Below are 15768 nucleotides of genomic sequence, written 5' to 3' on the forward strand. Positions count from 1 at the left end.
ATGACGATGACTAGAGCAAGCTAGTCGAAACGTTGAGACCAATTCAGAACTGACTCAGCGGCAGTACAGTTAATTACAATCCTATAAGCTAAAGTAGTAGTCCAAGTCTATTTTCTATACCATCCGCCCTGGTAATTGTTAAAAGCAGGACAGTTCTTTTCAGCACTAAGAAGTCTCCCGGACCCCCGATTATCTACTCCGAGGCAGTAAAATAAGGCAAGACAGTTCTCTTAGAACAAACTCTACCTACATTGTAGCAAGTAGATACACACATGGTGTTACCGCAAACTAAATATACATCAATCAACCCCTCAAACAAAATATAAAAATAAAAATAAAAAAATACACCACTCTTGGATCAAGATCCCCTCTTAGATGTTTGGAATGGTCCAGACTAGGATATCAAGGTTTGACTCTCCGAGCCACTGCACTTTGGATAAAACAGTGAAATAAAAAACACATGCCATGACTACATGTTACCAGCGATTACTTAAATTACTCACCTCTTCGCCTTTCCTTTGCGGAAATGTGAGAGGATCATGAAGCTTGCATTATTCATACTCATCAACGTGTTGGCCACTGAGATGACGGACAGAAGATGTTGAGTGGTCACCGCCCTGGAAAGCTCCCAGTGGCCCAAGTATTGCTCATCCAGTGTGGCCCCAAGCTGGTTACTATCCACCATCTCCTTCTGCTCTCGTTTCTTCAGCTCAAGAGCCTCCTTGGCCGTGATGGAGCTGGGATCAGGGGAGAGTCTGGAAGGCGAGGGGGCCTTGGAGGGGTTCCGATGCCAGCCTGGTAACATGAGAGACATATGAGCTCCGTGGGAGAGCAAACCGAAGGACACGGGGGAGTGGGGTTTGAGAAGGCCGAGCTTGGTTAAGCAGATATCGTCGAGGGTGGGGTCGAGCCCCCAGGCATGGAGGCAGGACATGAAGAGCTGGGCGATGTCCAGTGTCAGGTGGCTCTGGTCGAGGGTCAAGTTCTTGGATGTTTTACGAGTGGGGTTGTCGCGGCGGTTTGAAGACGCTGACGGCGGGTGAAGCGGATTCAGATTCCCGTCTTCGTCGTCATCATCGCTATCTCTGATCTGCTTCTCAATCTGCTTGGTTAGAAACCCAGCGACGCGTTGGGATAGCCTCGGCGACTTGGACCCTGACTGGCGAGCAGGAGTCGGCTTACCAGACTCTGGCTGGTTTTTGGTGACGATGCCTGGGATGAGGTTCTCGTCCGTCAAGAGATGCACAACAAGGACTTCGGTGTCGAAGAACAGAACGTGGAAATCGGAGTCTTTACAGTTCGATCGCATCGCCTGGATGGAGAGGGCGTGGGACGGGTTCTTGGCAGCGGGGACGATGTTGGAGGGGGCGTTGAGCAGGGAGCCCTGGTAGGTGGCAAGGAGGTGGCGATGGGCAGCGTTCTTTATCGCTGACAGGCTGCGACGGCGGAAAGCTTGGGCGATACTTTGTGCTGGAGTTAGCATGGTTTCTACAGTTTGTCCGATGTGGTTGCAGGCATCCAAGATATCTTCTGCTGTTACTCCTTGGGCTATACGGTCCAGATGACCTTTGTGGGTAAGGGGGAAGAAATAAGCAAATCTCAGTGGCTCTCAAATCAACAGTATGCAGGTATGCATTTTTTTCAACAATTATATAAAGTTGAATGAAACTGAAGGAACACAATATTTCAATCTGAGCCACTTCGGGTTTAATTTCAAAAACATCTTTTGTGGCCATCAACGGAACTTTTTGGAGCTTTCACAGTAATCATTCTCCTTCAAAATTATTGTTGTCACAATGACAGACAAAGGAAAGACTACAAAGAGTGTTATAATAAGTGAAGGGATTTGTTCTCTTTAGAGAAAATATGAGCATATGTGACCATAAATATAGCAAAATCTTGACGGAAGGCAATGGCCTATAATCTGAAACGGTAAGCTGGAATCTGGAAACACTCAAACTTTCCTCCCATTAAGCCTAATACAGTGACAAACAAAAATGGCAGTCCATTTTTGTAAAACAAAAGGGTAAAGGTATTAAATCGGGACAACACAAATTCCCGAGGGAAAGGGAGATTCTGTCTCTCTTTGTATGGACAATTTTTTCAGCATAGACCTTTTTCGCAAATACCCATTGCGGAAGCGCTGACGGTTGAATGATGCTGGTCTAGCTAGCGATCAAACTTGATCCCTAGCTAGACCAGCATGCACCTCATTCCGCGCATAATACGCACGTATCAAGTATTTGCATAAGGTCTATGGCACTTTACATGCAAGTATGCACTCTACACAGTTTACTTTTTTGGGGATTATACTTGGCAGCCTTATTCTGCTAAGTAAAATTTGATATGCTTAGCTTTTTTGTGCTTAAGCAGCTCTATGAAATTAAGCGCTGATAGTAGCTTGTCGTGATTGCAGTATTCTTACCTGTTTCCATCTGCCATACGAAGACACTGCCGTCCTCACAGCCGACTACGAGGAAATCTTCAGTGGGTCTCCACTTGATGGTCTTAATGGGGAAGAGATGACGACTGGCTAGCATGATGCACTTGCGATCTCGCAGACTCAGGAGGGCCACGGAGTGGTCACTGGCCACGGTGCAGATACAATTCAACACACGAGCCTGTTGGACCAAAATAGTTCCACAAAAACTACTTTTAAGGAAGAATTTACACTCAACATTTGTATCACCTTAACGAAGGTTCCATATAAAATGTTATTAATAATAATAATAATAATAATAACAGTATTTATAAAGCGCCAAATTGCCAAAGGATACAAGGCGCTGAGAAGGAATGAAGAGGGAAAAAAAAAGACAGAACAAAGATAAAGATGACCAGCTACGAAGAGGCAAAAAGGTGGGTTTTGAGAGCACGTTTGAAGGCTGGGACACTGTTGGAGCTTCTGGTAAGGGTAGGTAGAGAATTCCATAGTCGGGGAGCAGCAATTGAAAATGCCCTATCACCTGCAAGTTTATGGGTTTTGTGAACTGAAAGGGATTTACCAGTAGTAGAGCGAAGAGAGTAAGAAGATGTCTGGAGTGAAAGGAGAGAGGAGAGATAATCCGGGGCACAGTGATTGAGGGATTTATATGTGTGGACCATTGTACGGAATTGAATGCGTTGGGCAACTGGAAGCCAGTGTAATTGCTTGAGAAGTGTAGATGAGTGAGTGAATTTGGGCAGCTGAAAGATAAGTCTGGCACAGCGGTTTTGGAGCCGTTGAAGGCGGGAAACATCTTTCTGTGAAACACCATTCAGGAGGCAGCAGCCATAGTCCAGCTTGGACAGAATTAAGGCACGGACAGCATTATGGCAGGCGCTGAAATCAAGAAACCTCCTGATCCGGCTTAGGTTGCGTATATGCCAGTTAAGAGAGCGACAGAGCTGAGTAATGTGAGCAGACATGGACATGTTGCGATCGAAAACAACACCCAAGTTTCTGACAGATGGAGAAGGATGAATTTGAGTGCCATTTAGATTAAAGGTGAGGTGATCCAGATTTTTGAAATTTAACGGGCAGAAAACAAGTTATGAAATGCTTAATTTTACAAGTTTGTAGAGGACTCTTTTCAAGTCTCATTCTTTCAGTGAAAGTATGTCATTGATGTTAAGGTAGAGACATCATTTGGATTTTGTCAACATAACAAGGGAATCAATGTGTGGTGAAGAGGTTTTCAACTAGTGGTTTAAACCCAACGAGGCCTGGTTCTTGATAATTTTACCGAGCAAGGTCGAGGTAAATTATCAAGAACCAGGCCTCGGCAGGGTTTAAACCACTAGTTGAAAACCGATTCAACACACTTTGGTTCCCATTCATAAATACCTCTTCGGTAAAAAAACATCAACACTTATGGTCAAAAAGTATGAAGAAACTGTCTTAAAAGCACAGGTGCAAGTTCGCTTGTCACGCCCATTTTTCAACACTTTTTTACTCGTCATAAACAAAGGTTTATACACACCCACGTGACGCGCTCTCCACCAATAGGAATAGCGAAACTGTCTGAGGTATTTATGAATGAATGTTTATGAGTGCAATGGTACGAATATTTTCATGAGTTGAAAGATGGAATGTTCTATTCAATGAGGCGGAGCCAAGTTGAATGGAACATTCCATATTTCCATCTTTGTCACCTTGATGGAGGATACAACCTCCAAACAAAGCATAGGCTACACTTTTTAACTATTAAAGGCATTACACCCGTTTCTTTTGGTTCGGCATGTTGGATTCAACAGTGACTTTGTGTGTTCTGTACAGCTATTTTGAGACACGCAGATGACATGTATGTGCCTTGCAGTAACTGTACTGCTGCATTACCAAAGACATGCATACGCAGTGATGTTTTACGCAACAAGTATTCATAATAATAATATAGAAGTCTTACACAGCGAATGTTATCTACCTAACAAGTTACTCAAGGCACTGAGTATATACAAACTTTCAGAAAGATTGGTTAGTGCAGTGATGAATTCTGAGACCCAACTATGTAGCACCTTACAATGGTTTACAAGGTACGGCGCATTCAGCAGCCACAGCCAGGAGCACCAGGGTGAACCTTTTCCCTTTTCGATGCACTGGGTTCTTTAACATGCGTTACACAACACATGGGACCAACGGCTTTACGTCCCATCCGAAAAACGAAGCAATGGTCAAGTGTCTTACTTAAGGACACAAGTAACACGGCTAAGTACAGAAAAGCTGTTAGGACATAATGAAAGTGGGAAAAAAGATGCCAAGATAGGACATGTTGTATTCACATACTTATATGCCTTTCATATTTTGAATTTTAAACAACTTCAGTCAACCAAGATGTGATCTTGTAAACAAAACTTGTTTCAATTTTTGAGTAAGGCTGTTATGCAATGGAGGGGCTGTACAGCTGTGGCTGTATTGCCCCATCATACATCCACAAGCAACGCCCCGAGCAACAGTCGCAGCCGCAACCATAGCCATCAATTAGGGTACGGCCTAATAACTTACATTAAAGTTTTCTGGCTAGATCACCATACGCAAGATTTCACCAACTGTATGTGAGATTTCACAGGCATCATACATCCACAAGCAACGCCCTTAGCAACACACGTAGCGGTAACTATAGCCATCGATTAGGGTAGGGCCTAACAACTTATGTTGCAGTTTTCTGGCGGGATCTTCATACGAGAGTTTTAACCTCCCTGAGATTTCACAAGCATCATACATCCACAAGCAACGCCCCTAGCAACAGACATAGCCGTAACCATAGTCATCAATAGACCTTCATCATGCTGCCACCATTGTTGGTCTTGTCTCCAATTACAGTTATTGAATGCTGTACATTAATTTTACTCAAAAGGAACCAGACTATTTGCCCTTCCGGCCTCGGTTTGGTTCGGTGATTTGAATGGGAGCAAATCAAGATGGTCGCAGCATAATAAAGTTCTATTAGGGTAGGGCCTGATAACTTACATTGCAGTTTTCTGGGGGGATCACCATTCGCGAGATTTCACCTCCGTGTAGACAGAAGGTATGAAGCAAGACCCCGGCGAAGATGTCCCACAGACAGATGGAGAAGTCCACTCCCCCTGACACCAGATAGGTGGCGTCATAGCGGACATGCTCCTGATTAGGGTACAAGAGACAGGTCACCTTGTCCTGGTGGCCTCGGAGGATCCGGTGAGGTGGCCATCCTGTCCAGGACAATTAGGACAGAGGATAAAATTTAATTGAACGCAAACTGTTTCACTACGATACAAGATCAATACAGAAGGGTCCACCCCATGCATTTGTATACCATAAAATTGGCTAGCAAGACAAATACAATTGGGAATACAATTTAATGCAAATTTTGTTCACTAAAAATGACAAAACAAGATCAAAAGTAACATGGAAAAAGAATAATAATAATTGGTTTTTATTGAAGATATTCACCTGACGTCATCATCAGAATAATCTTGGGTATGCCATTTAGGTGGTCAATGTCACTGTGCATTATTCAGTGAAGTGCGCATTTTAGGCGACGTAACATTTACACGTAAACCTATTGACCACCAAAATGGTGAGCGTGGCACAGTCGCCGCATGTGACGTGCGTGCAAGGGGTCAATATCGCGCTTTTCACACCTGAAGGACTCCTCAATGCGCTTCCAGCAAGGGGAGTATACAGCCTGTGCAATAAAGCCAAATCATCTCTGCCCTCACAGGTACCCATTTACCCCTAGGTGGAGAGAAGCGGTCCTAGTTAAGTGTCTTGCTCAGGGACACAAGTGTCCGGTACTCAAACCCACACTCTGCTGAACAGAAACACCAAAGCTTGAGTTCGGTGCTCTTATCTGCTCGGCCACGACACCCAAGAATGGTATATGACTCACCTCTTCTGGCTGTGTGAGGTCCCTCAAGAAGCTGTACTATGGCCGTTTGGATGGCAGGTACAATGACAATACTACCATCTTTACGACCACACACCAACCATCCTTGGTCTGGTAGGTAGATACTAGCCGTTACAGGAAGAGGCTGGGCTGTCTTGTCACCATGTGGGACACTCTGCGTGGTGTGGAAAGACCGGTATTAGCAGGCAAAAAACAATAGTTCTCCCCCCCCCCCCCCCAAATAAAGACATTGCCAGGCAGAGCAAGACTTTGTCCATTTATATTTCATATTTTCAACAGCACAACTGAGAAACTAAAAGAGAGGAAATAAGTTGGGACTAATTTCATGGCTCTGCTTTAAGCCCGGTTCATACTTCATGCAAATGTGAATGCGAAGGAAATTTGACGTGAATTTGACGTCACAACCCTCCTTTTGCAGCGATATTCGCAAGTGAGACACTGTGAGAAGAGAGAGTTGAACTGCCGCGAATTATTCATTGCAAATTTTGTGATGTCAACATTCGCTTCGCATTTCGCATTCGCTTTATTCTGGGGAATTCTTTGCATATGGCATCCTGTTAAGCTCATAATAATGGTAAGCAGAGTCATGAAATTGGACCCTGGTCAGCTGCGTGAGCCGTCACGAATTGCATTATTTTGATATCATTGTGTGGCATGAAGATGGGTGTGAGCAAGAAAATGGTTCCTGACACAAACTATAACTTGTGCACAGTAGTTAGACAGTGTGCGTTGAGCGATGTGACGGTGTATACGGTTGGGTCGTGCGGTGTGAATACACAGTAAGCACAGTGTTTACGGGCGGGTTTACAGCGGCGTCTTTTCGGAGTGAATACATTGTAATGCGACTGCCTTGAGCAAGGCTACATATACTGTGACATTTTTATTGCTAGAATAGATATGTTATCCCATTCCCATGAAGAATTTAGTCTTCCCGTGATTTTTAAAACAGCAAAACAAAACAACTGACATATACATGTAGGAGGGATATGGACTTACAAGTTGGTCTATAATACCAGCAGGCCTTGGTGAGCAATACCTCCATAGGTCACTCAGACTGTTATAAGCAGAGGGAGGCATCACTGAAATGAAAGAGGGCATCTTTCAGTCATTTTAAGAAACACCCAGCTGATGAATTTACCAAAAACAAACAAGTTTCCAAACAAATCTTGAGATTGTCTTAAAGGCAGTGGACACTATTATTAATTACTCAAAATGATTATTAGCAAGAAACCTTACATGAGTTTTAGTAATGGGGAGCTGTCGATAGTATAAAAACAAAATAAAATAAATATAGTTTTATATAGTGCACGTGTATATCAATAAGACACTCCAGGAGCTGGAGCAACAAGAAAATTTGTTTTTATTTCGTTAAATTACTAGCCCAATTTATCTCGTACTTTTTAAAGCCATTATACACTTTCGGTAAACAGTATTGTCCACTTCCCACACTTTGTGTATCACAACTTATATATAAAATAACAAACCTGTGAAAAGTTAGGCTCAATCGGTCATCAGAGTCGGGAGAAAATAACGGGAAAACCCACTCTTGTTTCCGCACGTTTCGCCGTGTCATGACATGTGTTTAAAATAAATCCGTAATTCTCGCTATCGAGAATTGATATTAATAACTTTTTGATTTATATAGCGCCTAATAACTAACACGTAATTCTCTAAGCGCTTAAACAAATTCTTATATAGCGCATTTCACAATAACCGTATCAATGCGCTTTACATTAGTGCCCTGGTCATAGGGCCAATAACATCCCTTTTTAATGTTTCTCAGCTCCCTTGGGAGTATACAACCTGGGCAACAGTTTATATCGCTCCAAAGGCTTTTTCATTCACAATATCAACCTCTACCCTCGCAGGTACCCATTTATTCCCCTGGGTGAAGAGAAGCAATTATAGTTAAGTATCTTGCTCAAGGACACAAGTGTCACGACCAGGATTCGAACCCACACTCTGGTGAATTCGCACCAGAACTTGAATTCGATGCTCTTAACCACTCGCCCATGTTTTCTCAAAAAGTAAAGCGATTCATGGAATAATATTTCAAGAGAAGTCTTTCACTATTACCTTCTGTCAACCCTGTAAGTTGTTTGTAAATCTGTGAACTTTTTTTTTTTCTGCACCGAAAGTGTATAATGGCTTTAACCACTCAGCCAGGACACGCCACATGAAGAAATGTATCCCAAACGCCTCCCCAAAAAGACATCTTGATCCTGAGCTACTCACCAGGTAGAGTGTCAAATTCCTCCTGCTTCAAGTAGCTGAGCTCCTTGTCCGATATCTCAGGCATTCTCCAGACAGTTACACAACCCTCCGAATCACCACGGACAAAGAGCTTGTAGAATGGACCTCGCCGACCGTAGAAAAATGTCATAGCAGGAGCGCAGGAAAGTGGCTACAAGAGAAGAGTCTCAAAATCTTCATCTCTTGCGGATTTCTTAATGTATGTTGTCCAAGTCTGACATCATTTACCCCCAAGGTCACGCTCATTTGACACTGTTTCGCGCAAATTCCTTAACAACTCTTACAATAGTAGCGTTCGATCACACTCAGTACAGAGGGCAAACTCATACTGTTTAACATTGTGATAGTATCAATAGCCGGCACAAAATAAAAGTAAATTGCAGTGAATTGCTTTACAGCAAGATGTAATCAAAGTGAAAAATGCTTGATTATGAATATGTATGAGGATAGTAATTTTAGAATGCCTCACCTTCAGGTCATTAGCCTCTAGGATGCAGTATAAGAAAGGATGAGATGTAATTGGGACTCCACGTCCGACATTAGTACGGAAGTCTTCACTCTCAGGAATGCAACTGAAATATTGGCAAAGTTTCAGCTGATCATAATACTATTCATCATGTCTATTCAATATTTAAAGGCAGTGGACACTATTGGTAATTACTCAAAATAATTATCAGCATAAAACCTCACTTGGTCACGAGCAATGGGGAGACGTTGATAGTATAAAACATTGTGAGAAACGGCTCCCTCTGAAGTGACGTAGTTTTCGAGAAAGTTAAGAATTTGAGGTCTCAAAATCAAGCATCTAAAAGCACACAACTTCGTGTGATAAGTGTGTTTTTTATTTCATTCATATCTCGCAACTTCGACAACCAGTTGAGCTCAAATTTTCACAGGTTTGTTATTATATGCATATGTTTAGATACAATAAGTGAGAAGACTGGTCCTTGACAATTACCAATAGTGTCCAGTGTCTTTAACCATCTTATAATAACAATTGTAAAGTGTTATATAGCACAACTATCTACCATACCAATAAGGTGCTCCAAGAGCTTGAAAAAACAGAACCTTTTTAAACAGATTAAAAGACAAATATTATTATGAGACTGATTTGTAGCATTGTAATAAAGGTGAGATATTTTCCTGTGGATTTTTTTTTCACACAACTTGGCAAAGTACCGGGTATACCTAATACACTTCGGTGTTAGGGTAAAAAAAAAACAATTTTGATTCTTTATCCACAATGCAAAAATTAACATCTACACTGCTGCAAGGATTTGAACTGCCGCTAGCCATCGGGCTGGCTCGATGGTCCAGTGGTTAGGCATCTTCTAAAGCAATACATGGGTTGATGGTTGGAATCCTACCACAGTGATCTGCCTGTGGATTTGTTTTCCCACAGAACTTGGGAAAGTACAGAGTATATGATGCTCAATACACATTGGTGTGTGGGTAAACAAAACAAATTATATAAACGTAGAAGATGCTGCCCTGGTGACATTGGTCGAGTCTCAGATTTTGAGTAACAGTCCTGACAGTGATTCAATTCACTTCTGAGGCATCCTGGGTTTCACTACCAAATTGTATAAAAATAATACCAGTTATAACACACCTCTTGCTTGTTCTGTATTCTGGTTGCCTGAAACACGGTCATGTGGGATGAACTAATATAGTCTAGTGATCGCGCGCGCGCGTGTTTTGCGGGAACTAGTACCCGAGCAAGCACTAGTCTTTGAAAAGAGTGCCCGGTTACAGCGCCCTCTCTTGATATGAACGGTGAACAGCAACTACAAAACTTCATTTCTTTTCCTGATTTATGTTCTTATTTGACATTTAAGACCGAGCTGTGTTATAAAACACATATTGACTGGCATAATTCGGTAACTAGTGTACGTCTGTTCCCCCTCGGGCCTGTGAGTGACTATTTCCCTCGACCTTCGGCCTCTGGAAATAGGTCCCTATTCTGGTCACTCAAAGTCCCTCAGGGGAAACAGACGTACACTAGTTACCTCATTGCCAGTCAATATGTGTTTATTAAACACCAGAGGGCCAGTCAAAATTCTCTCCAACTAGTCCAGCTTGCTAGTTAATTACTTGCCACTGCCAAACATGAACCACTGATTGTTCATCCTAAAAAGTTGCCTACAAAACATAAAATCCCATGCAATAGTTGACAAGAAACTCAAATACAGACCAGTGAACAAAATAACAGACAAGCCAACTGGGCCCAATTTCATGGCTCTGCTTACCGTAAGCACAGAATCGGCGCTTACGGAAGCAGGGAATTCTATGCTTACGGCAAGTGTATTTCACGGGTTAGCAGGGAATTTTGGCTTCTGCGCGTTCGTACTCCACATTACCAGGCATTCTACGCTTACAAGGCTAGCGCCGAAATTCAACGCTTGCACGTCATAAGCGGGAAATCATTATCGTAAGCGCAGAATTTGGCGGTAAACAAAGCCATGAAATTAGGCCCTGGTCCTGCTGGCTAGTGGCTGGTTAAGTCATGGCAAACCCTGTACTAGCCTCACCTTGTAGGGAGTTGATAGAGGTACCCCTTGCCCTGACTGTTCCAGATAATGACCCTATCAGCTCCAATGAAGTCACCCCCGCACCAATGGTACCCTTTCTCGCTATCCTCTGAACAAAGCTGGGAAAAGTCACCAGCGTCATAGATCTGGTACCAAATAAAAGAACCATGAACAAAAAGAGTTGTAATACTTCTGGGTTAGTAATTGAAACTTTGCATGGTGTAAGTATTCACCATATAGTTAGGTGAGGTTTCCTGGTGAGCAGTGTTGGTTCTGAAACAAAAATACAATGGTTGGTTTCTCCTGAAGACGATCAGAGCATACTGATTGAAACATTGAGTTGTCAACCATCTGTTCTTTTCAGAACCGACACTACTCACAAGAGATTTACGTGATGTCCGTGCACGTACAGCACACAGGCATTGCTCATTGGCTACAATTTGTTGGTTTTGTAACTGTTTGTTTTCCAAAGTTCGGCAAGTTGATGGGTGGGGCTGGTTCAATCCAATACCAACCATCCCCCAGTCATCAGAGAGTTGCTATTGGTAGGTTCGCATAAGTGCTCCACCTCTACAATAGGGTTCTGTAGGTTGGGTCTTCTTGTCCAGGAGTATGCCCCTTATTTTTGACCGCGCAAGGGCGCTATAAATAGTATTTTTATCACTTCTGGGGGTACACGCGATTCCCCCTGCACAAATTAATAGGCGTTCTATCACTTTTGTTGCGCCGTAGTTTCATTTTGCTTTAGAGGTGGATTATAATGGCTCCTTTAAAAGTCTTATTGGCTGTGATGGATTAGATGTCTGTGGTGGTAATGTGTTCCAATCTTTAATAACTGCTTTGGGTATGAATGAATATACCCCCGGAAGTGATTGAGAGCGCCCTCACACGGTCAAAAATATGGCCCATTGAGAGAGGAGTGTCATGCCTAGTTGCATGTCCGATTAACAACCATCCCCCGGTCATCAGAGAGTTGCTACTGGTAGGTTCGCATAAGTGCTCCACCTCTACAATAGGGTTCTGTAGGTTGGGTGTTCTTATCCAGGAGTATTGAGAGAGGAGTGTCACGCCTAGTTGCATGTCCGATTAACAACCATCCCCCGGTCATCAGAGAGTTGCTGTTGGTAGGTTCGCATAAGTGCTCCACCTCTACGATAGAGTTCTGTAGGTTGGGTCTTCTTATCCAGGAGTATTGAGAGAGGAGTGTCACGCCTAGTTGCATGTCCGATTAACAACCATCCCCCGGTCATCAGAGAGTTGCTGTTGGTAGGTTCGCATAAGTGCTCCACCTCTACGATAGAGTTCTGTAGGTTGGGTCTTCTTATCCAGGAGTATTGAGAGAGGAGTGTCACGCCTAGTTGCATGTCCGATTAACAACCATCCCCCGGTCATCAGAGAGTTGCTGTTGGTAGGTTCGCATAAGTGCTCCACCTCTACGATAGAGTTCTGTAGGTTGGGTGTTCTTATCCAGGAGTATTGAGAGAGGAGTGTCATGCCTAGTTGCATGTCCGATTAACAACCATCCCCCGGTCATCAGAGATTTGCGGTTGGTAGGTTCGCATAAGTGCTCCACCTCTACGATAGAGTTCTGTAGGTTGGGTCTTCTTATCCAGGAGTATTGAGAGAGGAGGGTCACGCCTAGTTGCATGTCCGATTAACAACCATCCCCCGGTCATCAGAGAGTTGCTGTTGGTAGGTTCGCATAAGTGCTCCACCTCTACGATAGAGTTCTGTAGGTTGGGTGTTCTTATCCAGGAGTATTGAGAGAGGAGTGTCATGCCTAGTTGCATGTCCAATTAACAACCATCCCCCGGTCATCAGAGAGTTGCTGTTGGTAGGTTCGCATAAGTGCTCCACCTCTACGATAGAGTTCTGTAGGTTGGGTGTTCTTATCCAGGAGTATTGAGAGAGGAGTGTCATGCCTAGTTGCATGTCCGATTAACAACCATCCCCCCGGTCATCAGAGAGTTGCTGTTGGTAGGTTCGCATAAGTGCTCCACCTCTACGATAGGGTTCTGTAGGTTGGGTTTTCTTGTCCAGGAATATTGTAGTCGTTGTTTGTGTAGTGTTATTGATGCTTCATTCCAAGTACTACCGCAAATTACATTTAGGATGAGATTGCAATGCCACATCTTAGAGGTGCTGGATAATATTTGTAATTACTCAAAATAATTGTTGGCATAAAACCTAACTTAGTCATGAGCAGAGGAGAGCTGTAGATAGTAACATCGTGAGATACAGCTCCCTCTGAAGGACCATAGTTTTTGAGAAAGAAGTTATCTCTCACTCAAATATTTCAATTGAATTCAACACCTGAGCCGAGGTCTTGAATTCAAGGCATCTGAAAGCAAGGGTGTGTTTTCTTCCATTATTATATCTTAACTTTGACGACCAATTGAGCTCAAATTTTTACAGGTTTCTCATTTTGTGCATATGTTGAGATACATCAAGTTAGAAGACTGGTCTTTGATAATTACCAAGGGTGTCCTGTGCCTTTAAGGGCCTTTTGAAATAAACTTGACAATATAATAACTGACCTGCCAGTACTTTGTGCAGACCACTAGCACTGTGCGGAGAGTGAAGGCACAGCATGACAGCGTCTGGGTGTTGTGGCACCGCAGCGGTTTGCACTCCTCCTCAAAGTGGGGCTCCGTGTTCTAAAGACGAAAAGAAAAAAAGAAAAAGAATGGCGGCGGTTAGGCATTACATACTCTTAGATTCGGTTACCAAAGAAGCTTGGTGTTTGTCCACTAAGGAATTCCTCAAGTTTTGTCCTTAAAGGAACATGTTGCCTTGGATCGGTCGAGTTGGTCTTTGAAAAGCGTTTGTAACCGTTTGTTATAAAATGCATATGGTTCGAAAGATGTTGTAAAAGTAGAACACAATGAACCACACAAACATGCCTCAAAATTGTACCGTTTTCCTTTTACCTTGTCGACTAACACGGTCGGCCATATAAATGGCGACCGTGTTAGTTCTCAAAGTAAAGGGAAAACCACACAGTTTCGAGGCAAATATAAACGCTTTTTATAGAGCAACTCGACTGATGAAGGCAATGGTTCCCCAAGTTGCTTTGTTCACTGAAGCATATCGCTGTGAGGAGGCCTGTGGTTTCTGGCTATGTGGTTTCTTTTGTTGAGCTCAACTATCAACAAGAAAGCGGGTTCTCCTGACTATGGTTTGGACTACTAGTCAGTTTAGACTACCGAGTAAAGAACGATTTAGCAACCAGGCTTGAAAAAAAGGTTTCTAAAAGGGCGTCACACCTGAGGTTAAATTGTCACATGGCCCATACATGGTCTTAGCATTTTAGTCAGGATCTTAGCAGCTTGTCGCATCTCTAGTCTCTACCGTAAAACAATCTTTCAAATAGTTTTAATTAGATTGATGGGTACAAAGCTAGGTTGTAGTTCAAGTCTTTACGAAATACAGATGTTGCACGCTGTGACGGGATCCCTGGGTTACAAAACCCATGGACCCCATCACAGCGTGAAACAGTTGTTTTGTTATACCATGTTTACATAATTCCTCTTCTAAGGCGGCGTTCTGTTGTCATCTTTAAACATTATTACGACATAGTAGGCATAGTTTAACAAGCAGTTGTTAATAAAATCAAATAAAATTCTTCACTGTTCCCTTGAACTTGAGGCCGTTTCTAATTGTACAAGCATTGGAAATCAACCAACGGTTGGGACGATCAAGGTAACGTATTCCGGTAAAAAAACTCATGCTACCCTCTGCGCCATGCAGTGTGCACATCCTTAGACATGTAACGTGCGTCTTTGTATCATATCACGTGATTGGTTCTCCAACAAAAAACAAGACATGTTGTAAATGTTAAATTAGACAGCTCAAGCGGTTCAGTTTATGACAGGTCGCCAGGGAATCGCTCACCTTGCTTTCAGCTCCACAAAGGTTCCATACCTTCAGCATCCCGCTCTTTGATATTCCAATCACAACATCTTCTGAGGAAAAAACAACAATGATATGAAAGAAAAATTGACTGGAGCGGGATTTGGACCAATAACCTCTAAATTAATGTGTCGGCACTCCACCAACTGAGCTATCGAGCCCTATGTTGGCGGTCTCCCTATTTTCTACGTGGGTGCGTTCGATAAGCTTCCCTGGGTCGACCCCCCACTGGTACCATTTCACAATCCTTTCTAAGCACAACAACTTGCTTAGCATAAACAATTTTTTCTTAGCAAAAATAGGTTACCAACCAGAATACCATAATGGCAACCATTGCTGCGACTGGTACCATGGTCATTTTACTGCTTAGCCAAGAAACTTACTTAGCAGATTTTTTTCTACTAAGCAGTTTTATGAAATTGGGCAAAGGAAGTTTTCTTGGACTACCTTGTCTCTTGAGTGGCCGGATGACACACAGTGCGCTGACCCAATCAGGCGACACTTTTGACGATAACGTAAAGAGTAACTCCAGACTGGTTGCATCTAAGATGTGAACGTCCGGGTAGTAGCCGTGGCAGATGATGCGAGATTCGCGGCTTGTGCCTTTGGTTGCCTGGTACGTCTGGGACAAAGAGAAAGAAAACAGAATCCACCGAGTCAAACTAACGACAGAGGGCACTTCATATACATGTAAGTATGTAGATCATGCT

The 15768-nt window shown here is 43.1% G+C and overlaps 1 protein-coding gene across 3 annotated transcripts in view; it reads right to left on the reverse strand.

Moving 5' to 3' along the window:
* Positions 1 to 15768, reverse strand: part of LOC117287878 (WD repeat-containing protein 7-like) — a 39861-nt gene that overhangs the window by 19041 nt on the left and 5052 nt on the right. For 2 of the 3 annotated variants that reach the window (XM_033768469.1, XM_033768471.1), the window contains exons 5-15: positions 15506 to 15680; positions 15041 to 15111; positions 13684 to 13803; positions 11147 to 11292; positions 9085 to 9187; positions 8598 to 8766; positions 7359 to 7441; positions 6345 to 6516; positions 5444 to 5664; positions 2426 to 2621; positions 504 to 1566 (exon numbers count right to left, since the gene is read on the reverse strand). In XM_033768469.1, coding sequence (XP_033624360.1) covers positions 504 to 1566; positions 2426 to 2621; positions 5444 to 5664; positions 6345 to 6516; positions 7359 to 7441; positions 8598 to 8766; positions 9085 to 9187; positions 11147 to 11292; positions 13684 to 13803; positions 15041 to 15111; positions 15506 to 15680 — 2519 coding nt within the window. The remainder of the gene's footprint in view (positions 1 to 503; positions 1567 to 2425; positions 2622 to 5443; positions 5665 to 6344; positions 6517 to 7358; positions 7442 to 8597; positions 8767 to 9084; positions 9188 to 11146; positions 11293 to 13683; positions 13804 to 15040; positions 15112 to 15505; positions 15681 to 15768) is intronic. The other variant, XM_033768470.1, reaches the window with a different exon arrangement.

This window comes from Asterias rubens, chromosome 3 (genome assembly GCF_902459465.1).
Source record: "Asterias rubens chromosome 3, eAstRub1.3, whole genome shotgun sequence".
Classification (NCBI taxonomy): domain Eukaryota; kingdom Metazoa; phylum Echinodermata; class Asteroidea; order Forcipulatida; family Asteriidae; genus Asterias; species Asterias rubens.